Source organism: Drosophila takahashii, chromosome 2L (assembly GCF_030179915.1).
Source record: "Drosophila takahashii strain IR98-3 E-12201 chromosome 2L, DtakHiC1v2, whole genome shotgun sequence".
Lineage (NCBI taxonomy): Eukaryota > Metazoa > Arthropoda > Insecta > Diptera > Drosophilidae > Drosophila > Drosophila takahashii.
The window spans coordinates 1,195,964-1,220,379 of NC_091678.1; the positions used below are offsets into that span (position 1 = coordinate 1,195,964).

The 24,416-nt window shown below is 38.6% G+C and overlaps 1 protein-coding gene across 1 annotated transcript; it reads right to left on the reverse strand.

Moving 5' to 3' along the window:
• Positions 1-3,693, reverse strand: LOC108069442 (cytokine receptor-like). The gene is made up of 3 exons (XM_044395274.1): positions 2,645-3,693; positions 1,964-2,256; positions 1-98 (listed from the first exon to the last, which is right to left on the reverse strand). Exons 1-3 carry the CDS (start codon positions 3,691-3,693, stop codon positions 1-3), a joined length of 1,440 nt encoding a protein of 479 aa, XP_044251209.1.
• Between the last annotated feature and the right edge of the window lie 20,723 nt (positions 3,694-24,416).

Sequence of the window (24,416 nt, forward strand, 5' to 3'; positions counted from 1 at the left end):
CTATCCTCCCCCCTTCGCAATCCCACCGCCAGCCTGAAAACCTCTCGAAACCCACAGATTCAGCGACTCATGCCTTTCAATGATGGGTACTTCTTGAGCTAAAGGGTATATTGGGTATTTATGAAATCATGTTTATGAATTTCAGTGAATTTCTGTAGAGAATTTTGGACATGATCTCTAACAATTAGCTAAAGACTATTTATGGTCCTTCAAGCCGGATTTTTCTTCTTGAATTTCCTTGAATTTAATGGACTTTTTTAGTCGAAAACTTAGGTAACTGCCAGTTAGGGTCCTTTAAGCCGGATTCTTTTAATTCCTTTTTAAAATTGAAATGCTAGGTAACTCATTCGTCGATTTTTTCAAACACAATATTTTAGTTGTTTTTCGTTACATTTCGTTCTTCTCTATCTCAACCTCCTTTTGTTTTTTTTACAATTTTTTTCTGCTTTACGAGCAGTTTATTTGCTCGCCGGGTATGTATGTGTGTGCTTGTGCCATTTTTATGCCATATGCGAGATAGCGGGCAACTCTGCACCAACATTTGTTTATGATTTTAGTAACAAATGAAAACGGTGCAAAAAGAAAGCGGAAAATATTGTATATTACCAGCGAGAGAGAGTGGGAGCTTGACTATTATATTGCTTTTGCGGGAACGCCAGGCTCTGGCTGCCAGCGTGTGTGTATGCTTTTATTAGTCACTGTCACTGCGAACGCGCTGCATAGTTGCTCCCCAAAGTGCCATCGAGCAAAACGATGCTCATGCCGATGTGAGTGTGTTGATAAGCGGCATGGTAATTTCTCGACTCCACTTTGCCCCGTTGTTATTGCGGAAATGTTGAAGCGAAAATGTATTAAAAATATACACCCTCACCTAGCTAGGGTTGCCAGGCTCGTTTTGCCTTCAACATGTACTCTAATTGGGGCCTAAGAATTTTTTAATAAACTTAAATATAATATAAAATAAAAATGTCATGCAATTCCCTTTAATGGGCGTAACTTCAAATACTTTTTTTGTTAAATGCAAATTACTAAATAAAGTAATCGAGAAGACTTGACAGCCCTAGGCAAAAGAAAACAATCACAAAGTATGCAAAGCCAAAAAGGAAAAATATGTTCGGCTCTATAAAAACAACAGAATGTTCGCAAATTTTGTGGAAGTGAAATGAGTGGGAGAAAAGCTCATAAAAGAAAATTGACTGCGAAAATGTGAAACTCTTCATTTGACATAACCTTCACATGGCGTTAAGTGTCTTCTTTTATTTTCCTAAAAAAAAATAAGATATTTTAATTAAATAGATAACTTTATATGAAATCATTTATACATTAAACAAATTCTTACATTTTCTTTATTTTTTATAAGAAATTGTAACATTGCCTGTCTTTTGAATAGCTGATACTTTCGTGTAGGGTAAAGAGACATCATCATTTTTATAAATAGTCGCATATGGTGAAGTGACAACCTCGGGAGGATCGATACTTGTGGTCGTATATGATGATAGAACGGGATCAGTAGGACAAAGACTTGGTGGCAACTTAGCGATACTCCTCCCTACAATTGCATTCGTCTCAATGGATTCCAAGAATATTCTTGGAGGAGCAGTGACAGAAGGCATAATCTCGACGGGGAGATCACGGCTCTGAGGAAACTCAACATTCCTTAGCCGTAATTTGGCCATCACAATGGGATCGAATATGGGAGGCAAGCTTATCCTGATCTCTTTAATTTTTTTCCGTTTCCATTTTTGAAACAAGAGATATGCCAGTGCCAAAATGATTGGGATCGCGATAAGGAGGCTTATTCCAAGACCAAGGAGATTCGGCGATTCTTCTGGATCTCCGTACCACTTCATGAAACCTGGGGAATCTTTATATTTCGCTAGAACTGCCATTTTTCTAGTATCATTGTTGAACTGATAACTTCTTGACCATAAAGAGCGCCAATCATTTCGCTCTAACTGCTCACTTTTTTCGCAGAAATTATTACTGTTCGTGTGGGCATGGCATGAGTATATATAGTAACCAGAAAGGTCCTCCTCCTCCTGTGGTGGATCCCAGGTGAGTGTATGGTCCTCCAAATGGTACTGCAAATTTCGTGGCTGACGTCTCTTGTAATCCCTCAAAATTGGCACCGACAGGGTATGGTTCTTCTTTGAGCGACCGACGGAGTTCTGACTCCAAATAATTACTGTGGCTGGTTGCAGCGAATCCCAATCGCGGAAGACGGCAGAACTGTTGCCCTGATGCAGCGGCTTCTTTCTGAAAGTAAAAGAGAAAATTATCAAATTTTACTTTTAATATTAGCAAATTGCACATCGTCTTAAAGTACTTTAAAATGTGTCTGACGCTCTCATCTTATAAGATTTAGGAAAAGTATAAATGCAATTTTGTTGTGTTTAAAAATACCTCTCAAAATGTAGAAGAAATTTGTTAGATCGGAGAATCCATTAAAAAGTTATGAGATAAATCAACAAAGCATGCCATCAACAATTTAAACAGCCGCTAGGTGGAGCCAGTAGCTGTCATGACTGCATAGCCCCATCACCCTCGCACTCTCTTCAGCTGAGTAACGGGTATACGTCTATAGCGTTCCCTCTTGTTTTGAATAGGACTTCGCCGACCCTCTAAAATGTTTTTGAAAGCTTACCCCGTATCTGTGACCACTATGTAAGTAAGGTTTCCCCCGCTAAACTTCAGATCCTTCAGCTTCAACCAAAACACGTGAATCATCTTTTTGTTCGGGTCGTAGTAGAATCCATTTTCCAGGAACTCCGGCATGTTGGGTACTAATTGCTTCATGGTGTAGTTCAGGTATTTATTATCGTTTGTCCAGGGCGAAAGACTGTGGTTAAAGCGGACATCTAAATATGCTTCAATGGTATCATTTATATAGGGCGGGATCTTAAAGCACACATCTTTCGGGTCTTCGAAGCCAGCATCTGAATAGCTAACTAAAGTGGCCTCTTGGAGTCTAAATCTCGGATCCGGCGTCAAGAGTGACACTTTCCATTCGTATGAGTCGGAATTTTTAAAAGCATTCGAACCGAAATTCACGCAAATCCCGAGTCGTGACTGTTCAATCAGGGGCTCATTACTCGGCCAATAAGGCTTTCGCATTCGGATGTCATTTAGGATATACACTTGCTTCTGCGAATCTATTTCAATTGTGAAGTTTCGGTTAAGTCCATGCAAATTAGCTGGGTATGGCAGCTTAAAGCACACCACATTGTCGTCCATAGATATATCATAAGCTTTATACTTATTGTCCATGGCTAAAGATAATCTAGTGGCTGTCAATCCTTCAAAGAAGTGGTGGAAGCTACACTCCATTTCCGTCTTGATATCAGTGTAGAAACAATCAAACGTCTCTAGAAGAGAATACATCGAGATGACGGCTTTAGTTAGGCCATTACCTGGCCAATTGCACTTGAATTCCAAGGCCCCATACCACAGCTGATCTGGCTTGAACCGGTAACCGATAGTAGACTCGTCGATGGGCACCGTTTTTAACCTCAGATCATCCAGCTTAAGCTGAATTTCCCATGGTTTTGGGGCGGATCCATTGTAGGAGCAGCATACATCGTAAGTGAAATCGGCTTGCAAGCCATTTGTAAGGGTATAGATAATTCCACTTAGTTGAACAGAGGAACAACGAAATGCCACCGCCGTTATAAGCAAAAAAGTCCGCCAGCTCATGTCGACATCAAAACATTGACTAAAAATATATTTATATATTTTTTGTTTTGCTTTGGGTCTCCTTATCGCTATACTCCAGTGCACAGCATCGTATCAGCATTGAAATTCGGCATTTAAACGATCCCTTGTGGACCACAGATTGTAAGCTCAGAGCTATACATATTTTCCATACAAAACGCTCTTCCTCTCTTTTTCGCAGTCATAGAATCTCCGATGTTGAAATTTACCATGCGCATATCGTTTTGATCGCGCCGTGTTTGGTTTTTTTTATTTTAAAATTTTATTTTCAGAAAAGCCTAAGGTATTTTCGTAAACCAATTAAAATCTGGATGGGTGTTTTCTTATAAGCCTCGTCACGCTTTTGCAACGCACACCCATCAAAAGTGTCATTCATTAGCTTTATGCTCATGCCGTCGAGGTTTATGGCTCTTCTTATATGTTTGCATGATTTTTAAGCCTCATTGCGAAAGCCCAAAGGTGTTGTGTGTGCCGCAGCCATTATACCTATGCTTGTGTACTTGTATCCGTGTCCTCGGAGCTCCTTAGTTCGAGCATAATTTCTAATTAACTTTTTGCTCGCAGGCGACGCGTGGGCACAACTCAGGGATCCCAGATACCATATATATACGTATAGCATCCAGATCCCAGTGTTCCCTTTAGCACGTCATCATAAAAATGTTTTGCCAACACATTTATGGGACGCCTCTTGGGTCCAAACGAAGGAAAAGTCGAGGGGGAAGGAAAAATGCGTAACAAATGAAGCGGAGAAAAACAAGAGCTCTGAAAATGGTTGTAAAAACCGAAGAAGAAGAATCAGAACCAGAACAACACCTGTAACACCCAGCATTCTTCATCATTTTCTCGGGTCTCTTGTTGTTGTTCTTGTTTTTATGCGTTAAGTCATTAAAATGAAAATTTATTATGCGCACCCCTCAAAGAAAATAAGACGAAGGATGTAGGACGAAGGACACACGCAGCAACAAGCGACGCGACCGCCTATGAGGCGTATACGCAACGTGGCCATGCAGCATATTTTCCTCATTAAGCCCAAACGGAATGGAAGGCCGTTGCCATAATGAAGCCAATAAAGCTTTTTATCTGGCAGACAACGTGATTTATTTATATGCCTGAGAAATTACAAGCAAAGCCGCCTTTGATTCCAAATCCATATGAAGTTATCCTCTTAAACGGGGGCGATGAGAAACCACATAACTTCAAGCGTTCATTAAGAAGGCCGGCGAAACAGATGCTTCTAAAGATTCTGGCGCGTTGAGTTTAAGAAATTTCAGGGAATATTAAACTTACATGCACTCAAATTCGGTTTTTTATGGAAATACATTTTTCTTAGCCATTTTAGCCATATTTATATGGTCTTATATTAAAATTGGTGACCACAATATTTTCTTTCTTTTATTTAATTTAAGCTAGATCTTATTTTTTGAGGTATTTAAGATTCCAAGAAAGAATATATCGTTAAGTGCAAAGCATGTTTCTTTTAAATGAATTATATTTTAATTGGTGACCCCAATTGAATTCTTTAATGAAAGCCATATGGGCACTTCCAAAAAAAAGTCCACCAAGCCAAAAACCTTGAAACTTGAAAAAAACATATTTCCACATGATTTTGCCCCGATATTAGTTTCTAATTAGTTGGATACTGAGCTTAACTATAAATTTGCAGTATAGTTTGATTATTTTTATGACAAACTCCACCAATATACGCAAAAACCAGTTTTTGGCTATTTTTTGTTATTTTTTGGACCTGTCTTCTGTTGTATATTTATCCTATAGGAATGCAAATATGTGACATTTTTATGTACTGAATGCTTCATTCACATGCTAAACTATTAAGTTAAAAGCAAAGCATCCAGCAATTGAGAGATAGAGGTAAAGAAATCCGCTTTACAAAACAGTCGGAAAAAATGTCCCGAGCGACATGTCCCGAGCGAATGTGGTTGAAACTGCATAAAAAAAGAACGGCAAAGAATTTTTGAGTGAAACCAAAAGCATTTCACAGCGACATGTTTGAACAACATTCTAAAAAAATCGCATTCAAATATTCCATCAGAATTCGCTAATTTCTGGTGTTGTATGAACTTCCCCGAAATCCACTTCTATTTTTGTCCCGAGCGAATACGGCAGTTTTTTACCGATATCTTAACAACTAAAAGTGGTACAAAATCAAGATTTTTACCAAAAATAGAGCTTGGGAAGAGTGAAAGGAAAAGCCCATAATTAAAATTAAAATCCATTGTTTTACAATTTTTGTTCAACTTTAAAGGTGTGCAAATGTCCCGAGCGACATTTTGGAAGTGCCCATATGTAGATATTGCTTGAGAGGTAAACACTGTACACCTAAGAAAAATGAAAAAAAAAAGAATTACAGCAAAACAAGTTTAACGTAAATTACGTCTAGAGCTTTCTTACATATATTCTATTTTATACCGATTGTTTGAATTTAATAATGTCGGCAACGCTTCCTTCTACCTGTAACCGAATTTTTCACGAAAGCTATTTAACCTTTTACTCTACGAGTAAATGAATATAAAACCGATTATAATTTCTGCGTGGACTTCACCCGTTTTCCTGGGGCTAGCTGCATCCTGTACAATCAAGCCACGCCACCCCAACATTTTGGTCCTTCGAGCCGGATAAGTGAGTTTTTCAAGAGAATTCAGAGTCGATAAATTTAACTAAATAAAGAAATAATTTTAAAAAATATATTTTGGAATGCGATATTTATTATTTAGTTTTCAAAATCTCGGAAAACAGTTATCTTTTTATTAAGGAATATTTAAAGCATATTCTCGTTTGGCATTCGAGTGCAATTTCCACGTAATTATTTCAGCATCAAACGGCCCTCGCAGATGGAAACTTTTTCGCCGAGCAAACAGCGAAACTTTGCCATCATATTTTCTAGCTGCCGTGTCGTGTCCTTTGTGCCTGGCCCAGTTTGCCAGCTTTCCTGCCGAGTTTTCCTCCAGCCAAACCAGGACGAAGACGAGCGTGGGCAGCATAAGCAGGGATAAGTGCTCCTGAGTGGACAGGACTCATTAGAGCTGACTGAGCGAATAATAAACAAGAAGCAATCGCTTCGCCTCGCCTTCCCATTTTGCGGACTTTTGCTTCTTGTTCCGTTCGGTTTTCGGAGGCGGTGTTTAAAAGCATTTCCATGCTAAAAACAAAAGGCCATTCAATAGGATTTCGCCTTTATGGGACTGGCTGCCCAAATGCGGCTTAAGTTGGTGCCTCCACTACCTCTGAAGGTCCAGGTCCCTTGGACATCCACAGTTGGCACTCTCGCATTATTTACATGCTCATGCCCCCTCTAAGTATTTACTCGTCCAAGTCCAAGTTCGTTTCTGTTCTGTTCTGAAAGACTGAAATTCTAAACCTTTTTGCGGGGAATGGGTGGAGATGCACTGCCTCTAACACAAAAAGGAGCTTTTAAAATATTCATAGAATTGCTTTAGTAACGGCAAATGAGCAAGCCAGAACGTTCCAGTTTGGCCTCAAAATGTCATTTTGGGATGTGCACTGAAAATTAAATAAATTATTTTGGTATGTCAATCAATCTAAAGAATCTTCTGGAAGAATCCTTAACAAAATATTCTCAAAATCTGTTAGAATCTGCCAGAAATCTTAGTAAATATTAGTTTAATGCGATCTAAAAAACAATCAAAAATATATATTTCAACCAATTTTTAAAAAACTTTTTATATTTTCCATGAAGGGTTAATAAAAGGTACTCAAATATGTTTATTTTAAGAACTTTTTAACATACTAATACGATATTTCATCCTATTGAAACCTACAGATGAACGAAGATTTCTGGTGATTTTCTAAATTTTTTTTAGAAATTTCCAATTTGTTAATTACAAATCTGTATAAAAGCCAGTTTTTGTCTATTGAATTTTTTTGTAAAAGTAAATAATAAAATAAAAAATAATAAAATGGAGTTAAAGTTGCTCAATAAATATTTCAATGAACCCTCTTCTTTTAGTGCAAAGTATTCATTTTCCTATCCAATTGTCTATCTCTATCGGCGAATGGCATATGGATGGAAGGGGAGGGTGAAGGGGAGTAGGCCACAGGTTATGCGGCAAAAAGCAATTTTTATTTACCAGAGGGCTCCGCTGGATCCCTCTACTCCATTCCCGTTCGCATTCCGTTGACTGATTGGCGAGACGGCGCCAGTGAGCAAATACCGGAGACTGGAGACCGGAGACAAACGAGGGCGTCCATCTCAAGATGCCACCTCCCCAGAATTCAAAGCCCATCCCCTCTCTCCTTCAAGCAACTCCATCGGGTTCGGTATGCAAATCAGGAACGACGACGCCGGGCAGGAAGTTGATTAAATGACAAAATAAATAGAAAGTGAAGGATAATGTCAACATTCTAAGTGGTTTTCTTTTAAAAAGCTTAACTGACAATGAACCGCAGGGCAGCGGTCGCTTTCCCGCTTCTCCCCCCGTTTTCCCCATTTTCCCGCTAAAAAGTTGGGGGTCCTGCGACCACGGCATCAAGTTGAATAAATTATTTTTGTGACTGGCGGGCAGGCTGGAATCTGGTTGGGGAAAGCTACGGGATACACAGGACACGAGTCCTTGAGGTCGCTGCCACAGGAAATTGACTTTGATAGTGCATGAAATTTGATGATAATTTAACATTTTTCAATTTCGGTTTATGGACCCCAAAATCCACGTGGCGGCTACACTGAAAATAATACATAGGTTCCGTGAGGTAAACTGATTTTTTTTATGTTCGTTGAAAAACTTCTGAAACTTTTTTTTAATTTTAAAAATTTTAAAGATTTTGATAGAACTTAGGGTTTTATTAAATAGATCAATAAAAATTATTAATTTATTTTAATCCAAATTTCCCTGCCCTTCCTAAAAAATATAAAAATATAATTTCATTTTTCAGCTTAAAACCTTGACCATTTGGTTGGTATTTTTCTAGTGCACCCCCATATGAAGTCGCTTGAAGTGCACGGGGATGATAAGGTTTTTGAGGGGAATGAGCGATAAGGGTGCCAGCTGAGCATCCCCGTCGGCGGCTAATGAGCTGCCCTTATTAAATTGAGCGTGCGGAAATGTTGGACAACGCCAGAGTCCAGAGTCAAAGTCTCTTATCCTGACAGCGGCAAATTGTTTTGGCCGCGCTGACAAATGCCGGCCGGGATCTCTTTGAGCCGTTTTTGTGTCGCCAATTTAATTGAAAGAAGTCCCGCTGGGAGCCTCTTTGGCGCTGCTCCTAATTGGCTGCCCCCCGGATGCAGCAGATCCACTTTAGCACTCGGATACTTTGCTACTCTGTCCGGTCTTCGAGGACAAATAGTGGCGACACGTATGCATCATTAAGTTTCTGGCCAGACGCCAAGTCGCTCCCTCGGTTGATTTAGATGGCACGTGATTGGGTGGACCCGCAAATGCATTAAAGGCATAAAGAATTACCCCTTGAAGCACCGAAGATCGCTTATAAATTCTAATTAAAGGGAAAACTAAGTTATAAGTTAAATAATTGTAAAGATTAAAATTTTTACAAATTAAATTAAACCAGGGAACGTAACTGTTATAAGTTTTATTTTAAAAATCACACTTTAACAGTTATTTTCTGATTTGTAAAGTAAAACTCAAAGAATAACTGTTATTTTTTGAGTTTTATAATAAAAGTTGACAAATAACAGTTATTCGTCGTGATCAAAAATAAAACTCAAACTTGATTTATGGCGATTTTGTGGGTAAAGAAAATTTTAAAAAAATATAGGTATAAAATATGCGCGGTTGCCTTTTTTAACAAATTTTTAGTAAGTTATAAAAAGCACGGGTATCATGTTTTTATACCCGTTACTCGTAGAGTAAAAGGGTATACTAGATTCGTGCAAAAGTATGTAACAGCTAGAAGGAAGCGTTTCCGACCCCATAAAGTATATATATTCTTGATCAGGGTCACTAGCCGAGTCGATCTAGCCATGTCCGTCTGTCCGTCTGTCTGTCTGTCCGTCTGTCCGTCTGTCCGTCTGTCCGTCTGTCCGTCTGTATGAACGCTGAGATCTCAGAAACTACAAAAGCTAGAAGGTTGAGATTTCCCACACATATTCTTTGGCTTCATACGCAGCGCAAGTTTATTTTAGCCGAGCGCCACGCCCCCTCTAACGCCCACAATCGCCCACTAACGATTTTAAAATGGGTCCTGCGCCCACATCTTTACAGATTTCCGAGAAGTATAAATGCAATTTTGTTGTGTATATTTATACCTATCGAAATGTAGAAGACATTTTTCAAATCGGACCATTCATTAAAAAGTTATACGCAATCAAAAATTATATATCTATCTCCCTCGCACTCCCTTTAGCTGAGTTACGATTATTAGTCGGGACACCAACCCGACACAGCGTTCGCACTCCCTTTAGCTGAGTGACGGGTATTAGATAGTCGGGACAACAACCCGACTATAGCGTTCTCTCTTGTTTTTAATTATTTCATTTTTTCAAAAATGTCAAGGGAATAACTGTTATTCATAAAAATCAAAAAATAACAGTTATTTTTTGAGTTTTATTATAAAAATCAAAAAATAAAAATCATTACGGATTTGTAAACTACAATGGCTAATAAAAATTGTGGTGTATTTAAAAAATTTTTAGGACCCTTCTAAGTGCGTGATTTTTTTGTATGAAAAATTTACAATAACAGTTATTTTCGTTCCCTGAATTAAACATATAATATACAACTACTTTAAAAATAAAATACCCAAATATCAAAGCTTATAAAAAATATTTAATTTGAACATAAATACAAATAGTGCATTTATAAATGTAAAACAAAAATAAAGGTTAAATTTAAATTTTAATTTTAATCAATCTTTGAAAAGTGTTAATAAATGTACTGAGAAATCAGAAACTAATTACTTCATGCTTAATACTATAAATTTCAAACGGTGACCTCTGCTTAACCTGGTACTGGTACTGATAAGTGCTTGAGTAATTACACTAAATAGTTATTATTTTTAAGAAATAATAGTGAAATAGTTCAATAATAATATTTGTTTATGGATTTTAAATAATAAAGTATGGAAATACTATCAATTCTTAATATTGTCTTCAATAGCTGATAATTCGAAAGGCATCTGGTGCCAGTAAAAGCTATAAAGGGGACTGGGTTGTGGCTGTTTTGATGCTTGTCAAACAAATTATAAGCCACAGACTCAGCTCAAGTGCCTCAACGAAAAGCGGTTTACCCACTTGTGTTCATCGTCCTCCGGCTGAATCTCAATCTCTTGCTCATTTCCAACCTCATCCCGGCTGTTTCTGTTCTGCTCTGTTTTGTTGTAAAACTTTTGCATGCTGCCTCTGCCAAAAGCAGCTTATGGCTAATCCGCATATGGCAAATGATATAATATATACATGAGAGCAGGGAAGCCCTAGGAAAAGGAGGGGAACGCACCACCAGTTTAATGGAACTTTCGGGATGCACAGAACTCTAAACCTGACAAAGCAATTTCCACAGTGACACATTTTCCAGAGAGGAGCCACTCGAGTTTCGAGTGCAATTTATTTGCTACATGCACGTAAATAAATACAAATATATATGAGCATAAATAATAAAAACATATTAGTACACATTTTAATTCGTTTTTATTAAAATGCGCGCAGTCTGTCGAAGGAGGGTTGGGGTTTTCCCTGGGAAAATGGGAAAAATGGCAGAAGCTGTCTGTCTGTTTGGTTTGCGGCTTGGCTGCCTGTCAGTCTAGTTAGTGGGTTAAAGGGGGTGGACATTACCCATTACTTCCATGGGGTAGTGGGGGGTTAAAGGCACTGATGTGAGGAAGACGCACTTACATCAGTGCACAATTTTTTACATTAATGTGTAAAGTGCTCTCCTACAGATACAAATACAGATACAAATACAGATACAAATACAGAACGTGTGCCGTCGAGGGAAATTAAAATAAAAGGCAAGCACAAACAAACAAACTACAGCAAATGCCACTACAACTATATGAGCTTCAATATATACAGTGGAGGACATACAAATATAGTTACATTTATTGAAAAATATTTTAAGATGGTTGGGATATCTCATAAACTTCGCTGTTGCTAAAGAGTATGAACGGAAAAATTTTAATAAAATAAATAGAAAATTTAAATAAACTTTACAAGTAAAGTAAAATATATTTAACCCTTACCAAAGTAACCTTACATATTAAGACGCTATAAAAAAATGTTAGGAAAAATAGAAAACTGTGAAAGAGAGTATTTCATATTATTTTTAAGGAATTTTTTAAAAAGCAAAGCATTTCTATAAGCGGTCGGTTTTACCCCACATCCTTCAAATTTTTGTTATTGTAGGTATATATGAAGCTTTTATAAAAGGTTAGGTTTTAAAAAATTGTTTTACCTTTATTGACAATAATATTTTCAATAATCTTTCTTGGAATATCTCTTCAGAAATGGCACCAATACGCATTAAACGCACTGTTTGCCTGCATAGCGCCGTACCGTCTGTGTGGGTTGACTATCTCGCAGATGGGGAAATGCAATTTCTGACTTTATGCTGTTCACTTTTCACTTTTTCCAGGTCCATGTCCAAAATGTGGGCGATGCATAAAAAGGCGAAACATGGAAACATGAAACATTGGTGCGGAGCCAAGTGAATTGCGGTCTAATGGGTTGTCTTTCCAGCTCGACGGCGGAGTGCAGAAGCGTGTAAGCTTCCGTTGTCGCCGGTTTTTCCCCTCCTTTGGTTACAAAATATGCATTGCTGGGGATCTTTAATCAATCGTTTCGATTCTTTTCCCTCCTTTATTTAAATTCCATAATTAATGCCTCAAAGGACTCGATTCTTTTAAGGGTGGGGAAAAAGGCTCCTCGCTTGACAAGTGTAGCATGAAATGAGTGCGCAACATATTCATAAATTATGCTCCTTTCATTGCCAATTAGAAGGTCCCGATGCCACGCAGCAGCCACAGGACAACTCCAAATGAAGCCAATTAGTTGACGTAATGTTAACGACAATCACGAGGCTGGAGGATGAAGGATGCTGGATGCTGGATGGAGGAACTGGGGACCCGGTGCAGGTGCTACTATAAATTTTGGGGACGAGGAGCAGACACTTTTTGAACAGCCTGCAAATGGAAACATTTGAAGCCCAGTCATGACGACGAATTTAGACTGAGAAAAATCTAAAAGAGTTTAGCATTCTATAAAAATTATTATTAATTTTGATAGGAGCATTTAAAAATTCAAATTTAAAATTTTAATTTAAAATGTTAACTTTTGATCATCACATTTTATTTACTTTTAACTGGTTTTACTCTTCTTAAGGATAATTTAAATTTATTTATAATATTTTCTTTTTTACCATATTTACCTATAGGTTATTCTAGGGTCCATATATATCTTAATTTGTGGAAATACCATTAACTTACATTTAACTGGTTTTAAAAAATTTCAAAAAATATTAAAGATCCTAATAATACTCTTATGTATTCTTATAATAAAATATAGTTCAGTTTAAAATGTGTAAATATTTTAGTTCTCATTTTAATCACATTAAGAGCCGTTTTATCGTCCGTTAGGTAAATTTAATGTAGGGTTAAAACCTTCAAATCGTATGGGAAATCATATTGTATTTATGTATTTCTTAAAGTGTATTTGAACTCTAGACAGGTGATGGGCGTTGGGCGCTGGCTTCGAGCAGCTAATTAATACGCGCCGCTGCACCCCAGAAAAGGGGGCGGAATGTGGGAGTGGCACTGTCGCAGCAGCGGCAGTAGTAGTAGTGGTGCTCTGGACCTAGAAGACCTGGCTCAAACTGTCAGCTTTTCCATCGCGACCTGTAATGAGCGTTCAGAGTTAATTGGCGTGCAGGAGAAGAAAAGCGAAAGAAAAAACGGGCAGCGGGAAACTTGACAAAATTTTATGCGTCTCAAAGACATTAATTAGAAGTAATTGGTGCGGCCTAATGAGCTTGTTTGTTGGTCGGTTTGGTCTCCTACTTCCACTGGCAGGGCAATTTGCAAAACGACTTGGAGTGGATTTATAACCCTTCAATGTACCTCGTACCCACTGCCCTTCAGCTGGCAATCAACTCATATTTCATGGCATGTTCGGCTGTCATTAGGCGCGAAAGCTACGTATTGAAACGCGAAAAACAATCAAAACTTTTAATAAAAGAAAAGCTCGGGCGCAAAAAATCGAGGAACAGGGCGACGCACACAATCGTAAATATTTTGTTTGGCAGGGAAAATTCCCCGCCCACTCGGGCTTTGTTTTTATGCGATTTCAATCAAGGAACTCGAGCAACTCGAACCATTTCGATGGGGAAAAGGTTGCAACAATTCGAAGCGGCGCCGCCTCAAATGACGCGCGAAATGAAATGAAAATTTCCCCCATTTTCCCGACACCCCAGAATAGGAAAACTAAAGTGTAACACTTGAACTGTTGTTTGTGTTTCGATTTCTGTTGTTTTCCTTTATTTCCTCACCGATTTTCCCAGCCATTTTCCATATTGAACTCTGACACGCAACATGCAAACGATACTCTGTATCGATACTGGAGGGGCGAATAATGAAATATGCCAACTTTGATGATGTGTCATATCGCACGATTGAAATCCTAGACGCAAACGAGCCAAAAGGCAGCTCTGCTTTGATTCATTAAAATATTTCGGTAATGCGATGGATGGAAATGGTATGGGATGGGATTTATGCAATGTTCCTTTGACTAAAAGAGAGAGACGGTAAGGGGGTTGCCCGTAATTGAGTTCCCTTGACAACAAAGCGGTTTATATGCCATAAATTGACTTTTATGTCGGAAAATTGGGAATGCGGAGAGTGGAGGGCGGAGTGCCGGGGATTGGTTTCGTTGACAACCTGCGATACCTGCCTGCATATGCTTAGAATATGTGGAGCATCCATCCACAATGGAAATGGGAAATCAGGGGAAAGCAGCTTACAGCAAACTAACGAACAGCTCATTGGCCTCCAGAGACGCAGATGTGATGCAAATAAATAGCTATAAACAGCTGGGAAATTTCTTGTAAAACTATAAAGAGTAAAGGGTACAAATTTTGAAATTTATTGATCTATAAAGAAAAGATAATAAATAGTTTAAGCTTAAAACTAATCTAAAGTGGTCCAATTAAAATCAATTAAGATATTAAGCATTATTATAAAAAACAAGAAAGGAAGCTACCTTCGGCCAGCCGAAGCTTATATACCCTTGTAGATAAAAGAATACTCACTCGGTGCAGTTCCAGGGATTCCAGATTCAGCGTTTCGATTTATTTCAATTTTGTTTTTAAGTAGTCAAGAATCAAAACGCCTACTTCCTACAAAGTTACAATGAATTTTCTTATATTTGTTTGGGAGCCTTAAGATATAGTGGTCCGATCCGGCTGGCTCCGACATATGTACTACCTGCAATAGAAAGAAGGCTTTCGGGAAAGTTTCATCGCGATAGCTTTAAAACTGAGAGACTAGTTCGCATAGAAACGGACAGACGGACAGACGGACAGACGGACAGACGGACAGACGGACAGACGGACATGGCTAGATAGACTCGGCTATTGGTGCTGATCAAGAATATATATACTTTATGTGGTCGGAAACGTCTCCTTCACTGCGTTGCAAACATCTGACTGAAATTATAATACCCTCTACAAGGGTATAAACATTAATATAAAAACACCGATTTGTTGTTGAATCTTTACTTTTATAATTATAAATTTTATTATACTGCGTTTTTAGATTACACCTAAAATATATCATGATAAAAAGTACATTGTTTGACTTTTCGAATTTCAATGAAAATTTCGTTAACCATTATTATAAAATTTTAAATTTAGTTGTCCTATTTTTTATATTTAATTTACATTTAAAAATACTTTTTTTTACTTTTGCCACAGAATTGCCTTTTTGAATCACCTTTAAAATATACCACGATAAAAGAAGGTCGTTTGACTTTTAGCTTCTGACTAAATGTACACTTTCAGTAGTCACTTTTTTAAATCCGACATGGACAAACCTCCCTAAAGTATTTAAATTACAGAGTCGCCCTTGCCGAAATGTCCATTAAAATTTTATTTTCCCCGGCCTAATGCTTGAAATTTAATTTTAATTTCTCATTTTTGCAAGGGCGGCGCTGCCAGCTTTTTCTGGTCATTTATTTCTTGGTCGGCGGCTTTCGGCTTTTGTTTGTGCGGCGAGTGCTTTTGACGTGGTCGTAATTACAAAAATTTTCGGTGCGTTTCCCTGAGCGAACTGCGTCAAAATGAGATGAGATGACACGCCCAGGACTTCGGAACCTAGGGTTCTTTTATCCGCAGAAAAATCACAAAGAAATGGGGATATATTTTTGCATTTGGTTCTGGCTAGCCGGCGGGTGAAATCATGATGATGATGTGGATGTGGATGGCCAATGCAGCTAACCATAAATAGCGGTTATCGGAAATAGGGAATCCCCTTTTTCCTTTCCTCCCTTTGGAATCGTGCAACCCATACAAATGCGGCGCATTTATTTTAATCCTTGGCCAGGAAGGACGAACTCAGCGAGGAGCACAGGATGTGGATGTGGATGTGATGGCCACGGGGACCACGGGGCGTATTAGTAATCGGAGCAGGGCGGGCGGACATTTGAGCTGGAGCCAGAAGCGCCTGGGGAGCAACAAAGTTGCGGATTCATAACTCTTTCATTTGGCCATATCTGCACATTTTTTCCATGCTGAGCGGGAATTTCCCCCTTCCCCCACCCTTCTGCTTTCCACCCCAAAATCTCCAACCACCCACCGAAGGCTGGCCTCGTAAAAAGCGCGCCGAGATTGGCATTTGGCTTTCGTTGCCAATATCCTTCGCGTCCTTTCCGCCCTTCCTGGATCCCCTTCTCTTCTCCTTTTCGCCCCTCCTGATCACCATCTCCATTCCATTTGGTTCATGGCTTGGCTCTCTCTTGCCAAGGCATTCATCAAATTCAAGTCATGTTATCGCAGAAAATGAAACAAATTTTTGCAATTTGATTGCTTTTCGTGTTGATGGCGTGAGCACCAGGCACTGAGAGAAAAGGAATAAGAGTCATGTAAATTGAAGAAATTTCCTTATCATTATGAGGTTTATTAAACGAAATTCGTAAGAGCCATTAACAATTCGATTATTTCTAAAATCTATAGAACACTCATTAAAGCTTAATAACAATTAGTAAGCGATGCTGTTTTAACTTCTCAAATTAAGTTCATAGAACAATCAAAAGAGAACACCGCGGTGCACCGTAAAGGTTCCAAATTAATTAAAAATATTTATAATTAAAAGAAATGGTTTTATATACGAAAAATAAAAATATATATTTATTAATATACTTAATTATAAAGGACAAGTTTTTAATTTAGATGATATTATGATAATTAATTTTTTATTTTTTAATTTTATTGTAAATGGTAGAAATTATACAAATTGTAAAATATAAAAAGTTTGTTTTCTTTACCTTTGTTCTGTAACATATTTTTCTGCCACTGTATTCGGGGTCACGGTGAATCAAGGGGCGTGGCAGTGCGGCCCGCCCACCTATTAAATATGCATGCCTATGCGATAGGTCGAGATTTCTGCCGAGTTATGAACTCCGTTTCCTGCTTATGCGAAATTTTTCATATTTTTTACGTGCCTAAAAATCAAATGGAGCACGGTCCTCGGTCTTCGATTGGCATCGTAATCGCAATCGGTGGCAGGTGAATGATATTCGATGTTCTTGCGCCACCTTAATCATTTTTCTCCCCGGCCTGTTTTACATGCAGGGAACATGGAAAACCCACACGTGGTATAGTATATCATTTGCCTCGAGGAACCTACCTACCACTCCGTGGTTGCTCTTCTTGTTTATTTCAAAAGTTAATTTCGCACTTTATCATCGGCGTATGGGAAATGAAACTTTTCAGCGGAAACGGAAGCTGTACAGCGTCCCTCCTCCTGCAGATTTTCCACCGCCAACTTTTGGTGTGAATAAAGTAAAACAAATGAAAAGGCTTTCCCGCTGGCTCTTTTCTTTGGCAACAATTGCATTGCGGTAAACAATATTTCTGTTATCTGGGCAGCCGTGGTATATATGCTATACATATATAGCTATAGCTACAGCTATAGTATACTTTACAGCTTCGTTTCCGTGCCCATTTTTATTGTTCTGGCTGAAAGGCAGCCAAGTGTTCAATGCACAACTTTTAGCGCAATTGTTAAAAGAATTAAAAGACAGCAGCTGTAAGAGTCGGGGCGAAACAAAAGCCAGAGAGATATGATAACAGCCAGAGGACCGAGGACCGAAGGACCAAAGAACCGTGGACTGTGGACCGGAAACGGAAGGGAGCTGCCATAGACTCCGGTTAGAGAGTGGAACATGCGAGAGAAATGTGCCGTGACGTGGCAAATGTAATGGAAAATGGTCACAGGATCCAGGAATCCACCTCATCCTCTCGTCCTGGCCAACTATTTTTATGCAGCCGTTGAAAACAACGACACCATTCTTGGCTCTGCAGCTATTTATATGTTTATTCTCCACGAGCCGAGGCTATGATTTCTGTGCCAAGTGCGTAACTGCCAAGGGGGCAGAAGGGGGGCAGAGGCGGGGCAAAAAGGGGGCCTTTGGCGAAACCTGGGACTAACAAGCGACGTTTATTGCCATAAAAGTTTACGACAAAAACTCATTTCCGTCACCAAAGCAAAGCGATAAATGCGAGGCGAAAAATACACAGAAAATAAATGTATTTGCCACCTTTAAATTTAAAAACTAAAGAATAGATAGAAAAAATTCTAAAATTTTCAATACATTTCGGATAACACGGATTTTTGATTGAAATATATTAAATATATAAATATATTGAAATATATAAACCTTTTAAATTTCGTTTAACTCTTTTAATATTTAATATTTTTTTACAATTGAAATATCAGGATATTGCATTAACTGAGCTGTTTGAGCTTTAAAAACTTTTCTTGCTGTTCCTAGTAATAATATTTTTGTATACCTTGTTATTTTACGAACACTAAAGAGAGCATTATATTCTATAAGTAATTAAATCAGACCATTCACATGATTTGATGAGGCTAACAATTTATTAAGTCAGCATATTAAAATTGTAAATTGGATATGGCAATCAGAAATTGTACCTTAATGTATGTTTTTTAAGTAGGCTTATTTAAATAATTTCTATATAGGTTCAATAAATAATAAGCGGGCACCCAAGTATAGATAGAAATTTTTCCCTGTCTACAAGGCGTCGATTCTGCAATGATTTCAGGGGTTTGAGGTGGGGAGACGGGGACTCTTGGCTCTCAGCTACACATGTCGCAGAAGTCGCATCCGGAACGGAAGTGGAGCACTCAGCAGCAGCGGAAATGCCACAACTTGAGCCATTTGTCAGTTGGTTTTCGCTTGGCTTTCCCTCGGCTTTCACCCTGGTATGCAAATGGGAATAGGGATTCGAGGGGGATCCCCGATCAGCTCATATAAAAATGCTAAAATAATAATAATAATTCGGTTGACATTAGCCGGGGCCAAAGACGCTGAGAAGCAATTTAATTATGCAGATAGTCTTGCCAGGAATTACCTGGTCGGCAGCTGGAAAAGCAGTAGCAGGAGCCATTGCTCATTAGTGTCAATCTATTTAGCATAAATTTCAATTAAAGCAATATCCTGCAGCCAGGACACGACGATGAAGCCGACTTAGGACACTGGCCGGGGAAAATACGGCCCAGGGAAAAAGGGAAAAACAAGGCAGGATGCGAAGGATGCAAAATTATGGCGCCCGCTGTTGTCATCGCCGCTCCTTATTTTTCACAGCCCACCCATCCCCCATTTCAGTTTTTCCACCATGCCATCTCATATTTCAGGCGAACTCATTAAAATGCAAAATGAGACTAGAGTAAAGTATATTGGAAAACTCGCGGAAAGGAAAGGTTAAAGCTTTTAGCTTCTTGAATATCTTGGTCCTGAGACACCGAGTGCCAATCATTGACCAAGGAAACCGCCACTACATGAGTTCCCAAATCCCAGTTAAGATATGTATTCTCCACACACGAAAGCCGACAGTTGTAAGGAAAATAAAATGGGGACTTGCAATACTCTAACAATAAAAGTTTCCGAATTAAAAAGTATTTTGTTTAAAATAAATTTAAGAAACTAGGGAAAAATTTTAGCCACCTAAAAATAAATGTAAATTGTATTTATTGAATATTCTATTGGAAAAAAATGTAGGTATATAAATATACCTTCTTGAAGTTTGAAATTACACACAATCATAAATGTTTTTAAATTTTAAATATTTAATTAAATGGTTTGTACTCTATTGTGTTACTAATTTTGTTCATAGAAAAGGTGTAAGAAGCCTGGAACTTTTTTGGGGATTTTCCTAATATTTCCAGGGCTGATGGCAAACTTCTGGAGGAAGTGATAGTATCCTACGGAATGGAGAACTAATCGTGGTAAGCCTTTCAGCCTCATTCTCATCCTCAGCTTGAGCTTCAGACTGCGACTCAGACTGGAGTCTCCCGTTATGAGGATGTTGCAATATTTCCGCACAGCTTACGTGCCGCAAAACCAGCCAAACAAACCGACTCACACACTCACGCACTAAAGGATTTCAGAAAGGAGCGCTTAGGAACTGACAGTTTTGTAAATATGTGTGTGCGAAGGAGGAGGTTCCTAACTCTCCAACTCCCCAGGAAAGCGGAAGGAAACAGTTAATACTTCTGTCTGTTATGCGCTTACTTCCTGTCTCCATTAAAAGTCATTCTTTTGGATAATCCTTTTGGCAACATTATGGCAAGTATTAAAACTTTTTTGCACTAGCCATTCGTAAACCTCAGCCCCCTCAACCCCCTCAACCCCCTCAACCCCCTGAACCACCCAGGTTCCCAGTTTCCTAGAGGTCTTATTACCTCTACAAAAGTTTTGCAGATTCTTCTGCTGTTGTGGCCAGGATTTGGATTTGTTGTGCTGTGTTTTCTGTTCGGTGAGCTTTACTTCTGGTACCCTGAGGTGGGGATTTGGTGTGGGTTTCTGGGTTTCGCTTGTTCTGGTTCCTTTTGGCCAGCTGCAGGGCATTCCTTTCATAGGTGGCCCCGTTTTTTTCCCACTACCTCCGCATGATAACCATAAATATTTCGTGTAATAGAAAATGTTTTCCAAGTACTTTTCCCCTGACCATTTTCTGTTCTTCTTTTTTTGTGCTCACTTCTTGGCTTTGGCTTGATTACGGCCAGCGCGAAAAATTCCAGGGCAAAAGTTTAATCGAGAGAAAAAAAAATATAAGAAAAACAGATAGGGAAATTCCACGGAATAGTTGAGCATTTATCATCATCAGCAGCTTGACTTTGGGCATATTGAATATTTGGCTGGCTTTAGCCCACCTACAAATGAATATTAACGGTTCGCCTCCATCCGGAATTGGGTGGGAATTATTCAAATTTCGGGCTAAAACACGAAACGTGTTCGGCATCCGCAAAATCCTTTGAGCAAACACATTGGGGCAAAGGCTAAAATGACACCAGCGGCTATATTGTTGTATGTATGTAGGTATACTCAGTCCCCAGCCATTAAAAGTATGCTTGGCTGAATGCCGAATGTTCCCTTTTATGCAAATCCACCGAACGTTGATGGCCGAAAGGCCTTTGCCGTCGACGTCTTGTTGCCCTGAAAAATTGACACCTCATCGCTTTTCAATGGAGCACCTGGAAAAGGGTGTTTGTTTTGTGGCTGAAAGAGTGCGGCTGATTGAACCGCGTCCGACTGATGGGTTCCGCTCCCAGGGGAGCTAATCACTGCTACATTCTACAAATATTGTTTGGTCTAGAATCTAGATTCTGAAAGAAAGTAGTGAGTCGATTTTGAAAAATAATTATGGGAAAGTACACAGCACGCATTATTTTCTAAGAAATCAAAGATTTTTGCCGTATTCGAAAAGCATTTATTATACCCTGAACTCGTTCAATAAAAAAGTAGGAATATTACATTTAATCCAGGAAATCTAACTGGTAAACCGACACCAGACTAAATTAAGAATAATTTTTTAATAACATTTTATATATATTAGAATGCTCTTGTCGTTACTTACGCTGACTGTTCAAGCTGGTTATAAATTATGTTGAACTTTATTCGCTGTAATTCGGGAGACCCTTGCAGAGGGTATTATAATTTCAGTCAGATGTTTGCAACGCAGTGAATGAGACGTTTCCGACCACATAAAGTATATATATATTTTTGATCAGCACCAATAGCCGAGTCTATCTAGCCATATCCGTCTGTCCGTTTCTATGCGAACTAGTCTGTCAGTTTTAAAGCTATCGCAATGAAACTTTCCTGAAAGTCTTCTTTCTATAGTAGGTTGTACATATGCCGGAGGGAGCCGGATCGGACCACTAAATCTTAAGGCTCCCATAAGAATATTCAAACAAATATAAGAAAATTCATTGTAACTTTGTAGGAAGTAGGCGTTTTGATTCTTGACAACTTAAAAGCAAAATTCAAATAGAAACCCTGAATCTGGAATTCCTGGAACTGCACCGAGTGAGCATTAAACTATAGGTATTTACTTTATCTGCAAGGGTATATAAGCTTCGGCTGGCCGAAGGTAGCTTCTTTTCTTGTTTTAATTTGTAAAAATAAACCGAACCGACTTTATACTCTGTAATTGGTGAACAGAAAAGTATATAATTTTTGTGCAGAAAGATTTCTTAGAGATCTAGAGGTTTAGAGATTTGGAAGATTTACAGGTTTTTTTAATAAAATTCATTTAAAAAATTAATTGGGAAAGATTTTATTTATTTGTCATAGTAAAAATAAAACGATCGTGCCTTTTCACCTCGATTAAGTGATAAGCTTTCTGCAATGCTCACATAAACATCAAAACTATTTCTAAAATAAAAAAAATAAATCATAAAGAAATTCAAAATTGTTTTGAATATAAAAAACAATAAATGTGATAACAAATATTGATTGTTCAAGATATGTTTGCTGAACTCTTTTCTCTGAGATTCGACAGAGCAACCACAATCTGTAGACCAGCATTAATAGCAGATGGTGAGGTTTAGAAGCTGATATGATGCTGTGTACTGGAAGTAAGCGATAAGCAGCACAATCCCGAAATAAAATATATCTTTCAGTCAACGTTTGGAAGTCGACATGAGCTGGCGGACTTATTTACTAATAACGGCGGTGGCCAATTGTTGGTCAACTGTTCAACTAAGTGGATATATTTATACTCTTACAAACGGAACCGACGTTAATAGTTTTACCTATGACGTAGGCTGTGTCTTCAACGGATCCGCGCCAAAACCGTGGAATATTCAGCTCATGATGGATAATCGGAAGTTGGAAACAGATCTTGTCGACGAGTTCACCATCAGCTACAGAATAAAGCGAAATCAGTTCCAGCGAAGAGAGTTGGATATCCAGTGCAACTGGCCCGATAATAGCACAACTAGAGCAGTGATCTCGTGGATGGCGTTTCTTCAAGTTTCGTCCTTCAAATGCTCTTACACTGATATTAGAACAGAACTAGAGTGTCAATTTTATTACTATGATGGAAAGTGGAACAACAATAGATTCTTTGTGACTATGGATAACTTGTTTAAAGTTGAGTGCACATCCGAGGATTTGTGCAACATACAATATTCCATTAACTTTCCGGGAATAAATCGAAATTTCACAATCGAAAAACACTCTAATGGCATTTTACGAAAGCAGGTGATTTACCTGACTGACATTCAAATGAGAGTGCCGTATTGGCCAAATAATACACCCATAATAGAGCAATCAGGATTCACGGTCTGCATAGATTTCGGCTCGAATGAATTTAAAAATAGTAGCTCCTACAAATGGCTTGTGATCCGGGAGCCGGTAAATAGCCAGATCAGTAGTATGATAAGTAGTTATGAACCAGGTAACTTCCCAGAGCCAGGTAACTACTACGATCCAGAAAAAAATGAGCTTCACGTCTTTTGGGACCCCCTGGATGAACTGAAATTTAACGGACCCAACTTTACGTACATCCTTACCACAGATACGGGGTAATTCTCGATACTTTAAATTCTAAATCTAAGAATCTCATTAACTCTTTTTTTTTTAGAAAGAAACCGATAAATCAAAGCAACAGCTCAGCAGTTTTCCAGGACTGGGATTCCTCGCAGTGTAGCACAGTGTCCATTTGGAGCCAGAACGCCATGGGCCGATCATTGGATTGCGATAATCTGACGGTACCAATTCTTACCAACTATACGCAGCTTCAAGTACAGAATTTGCAGTACCACTTAGAGAACCATACCCTCACCTGGGAACCACCACAGGAACAGAATTGGACTTGTCCCTACCACATATACTCGTGTTCTACATCCACAAACTGCAAACCAAATTATGCTACGTATACAGAACATGAAAACACTTTCCAGTCTGTTATACTGAAAGAAAGAAATATTCTTGGTGTAGCAATGAACTGCTTAGATGGTTTCGGCGGGGTCATGAAGTTTATTGATCCGCTTCTCCCTAAAAAAAAAGAACCGAAATCTGTTGTACTGGAAATAAGTATCACTATTTCGATCTTATTCATCTTGGTAATGGTTACCCTGATTTCCGTCTTATTTCGAAAATGGAAACGAAAGATAGTTAAAGAAATTGTCATAACCCTGCCACCCATATTCGACCCCATTGCGATGAACCGATTAGGAGAACGAAATGTTCATTTCACTTA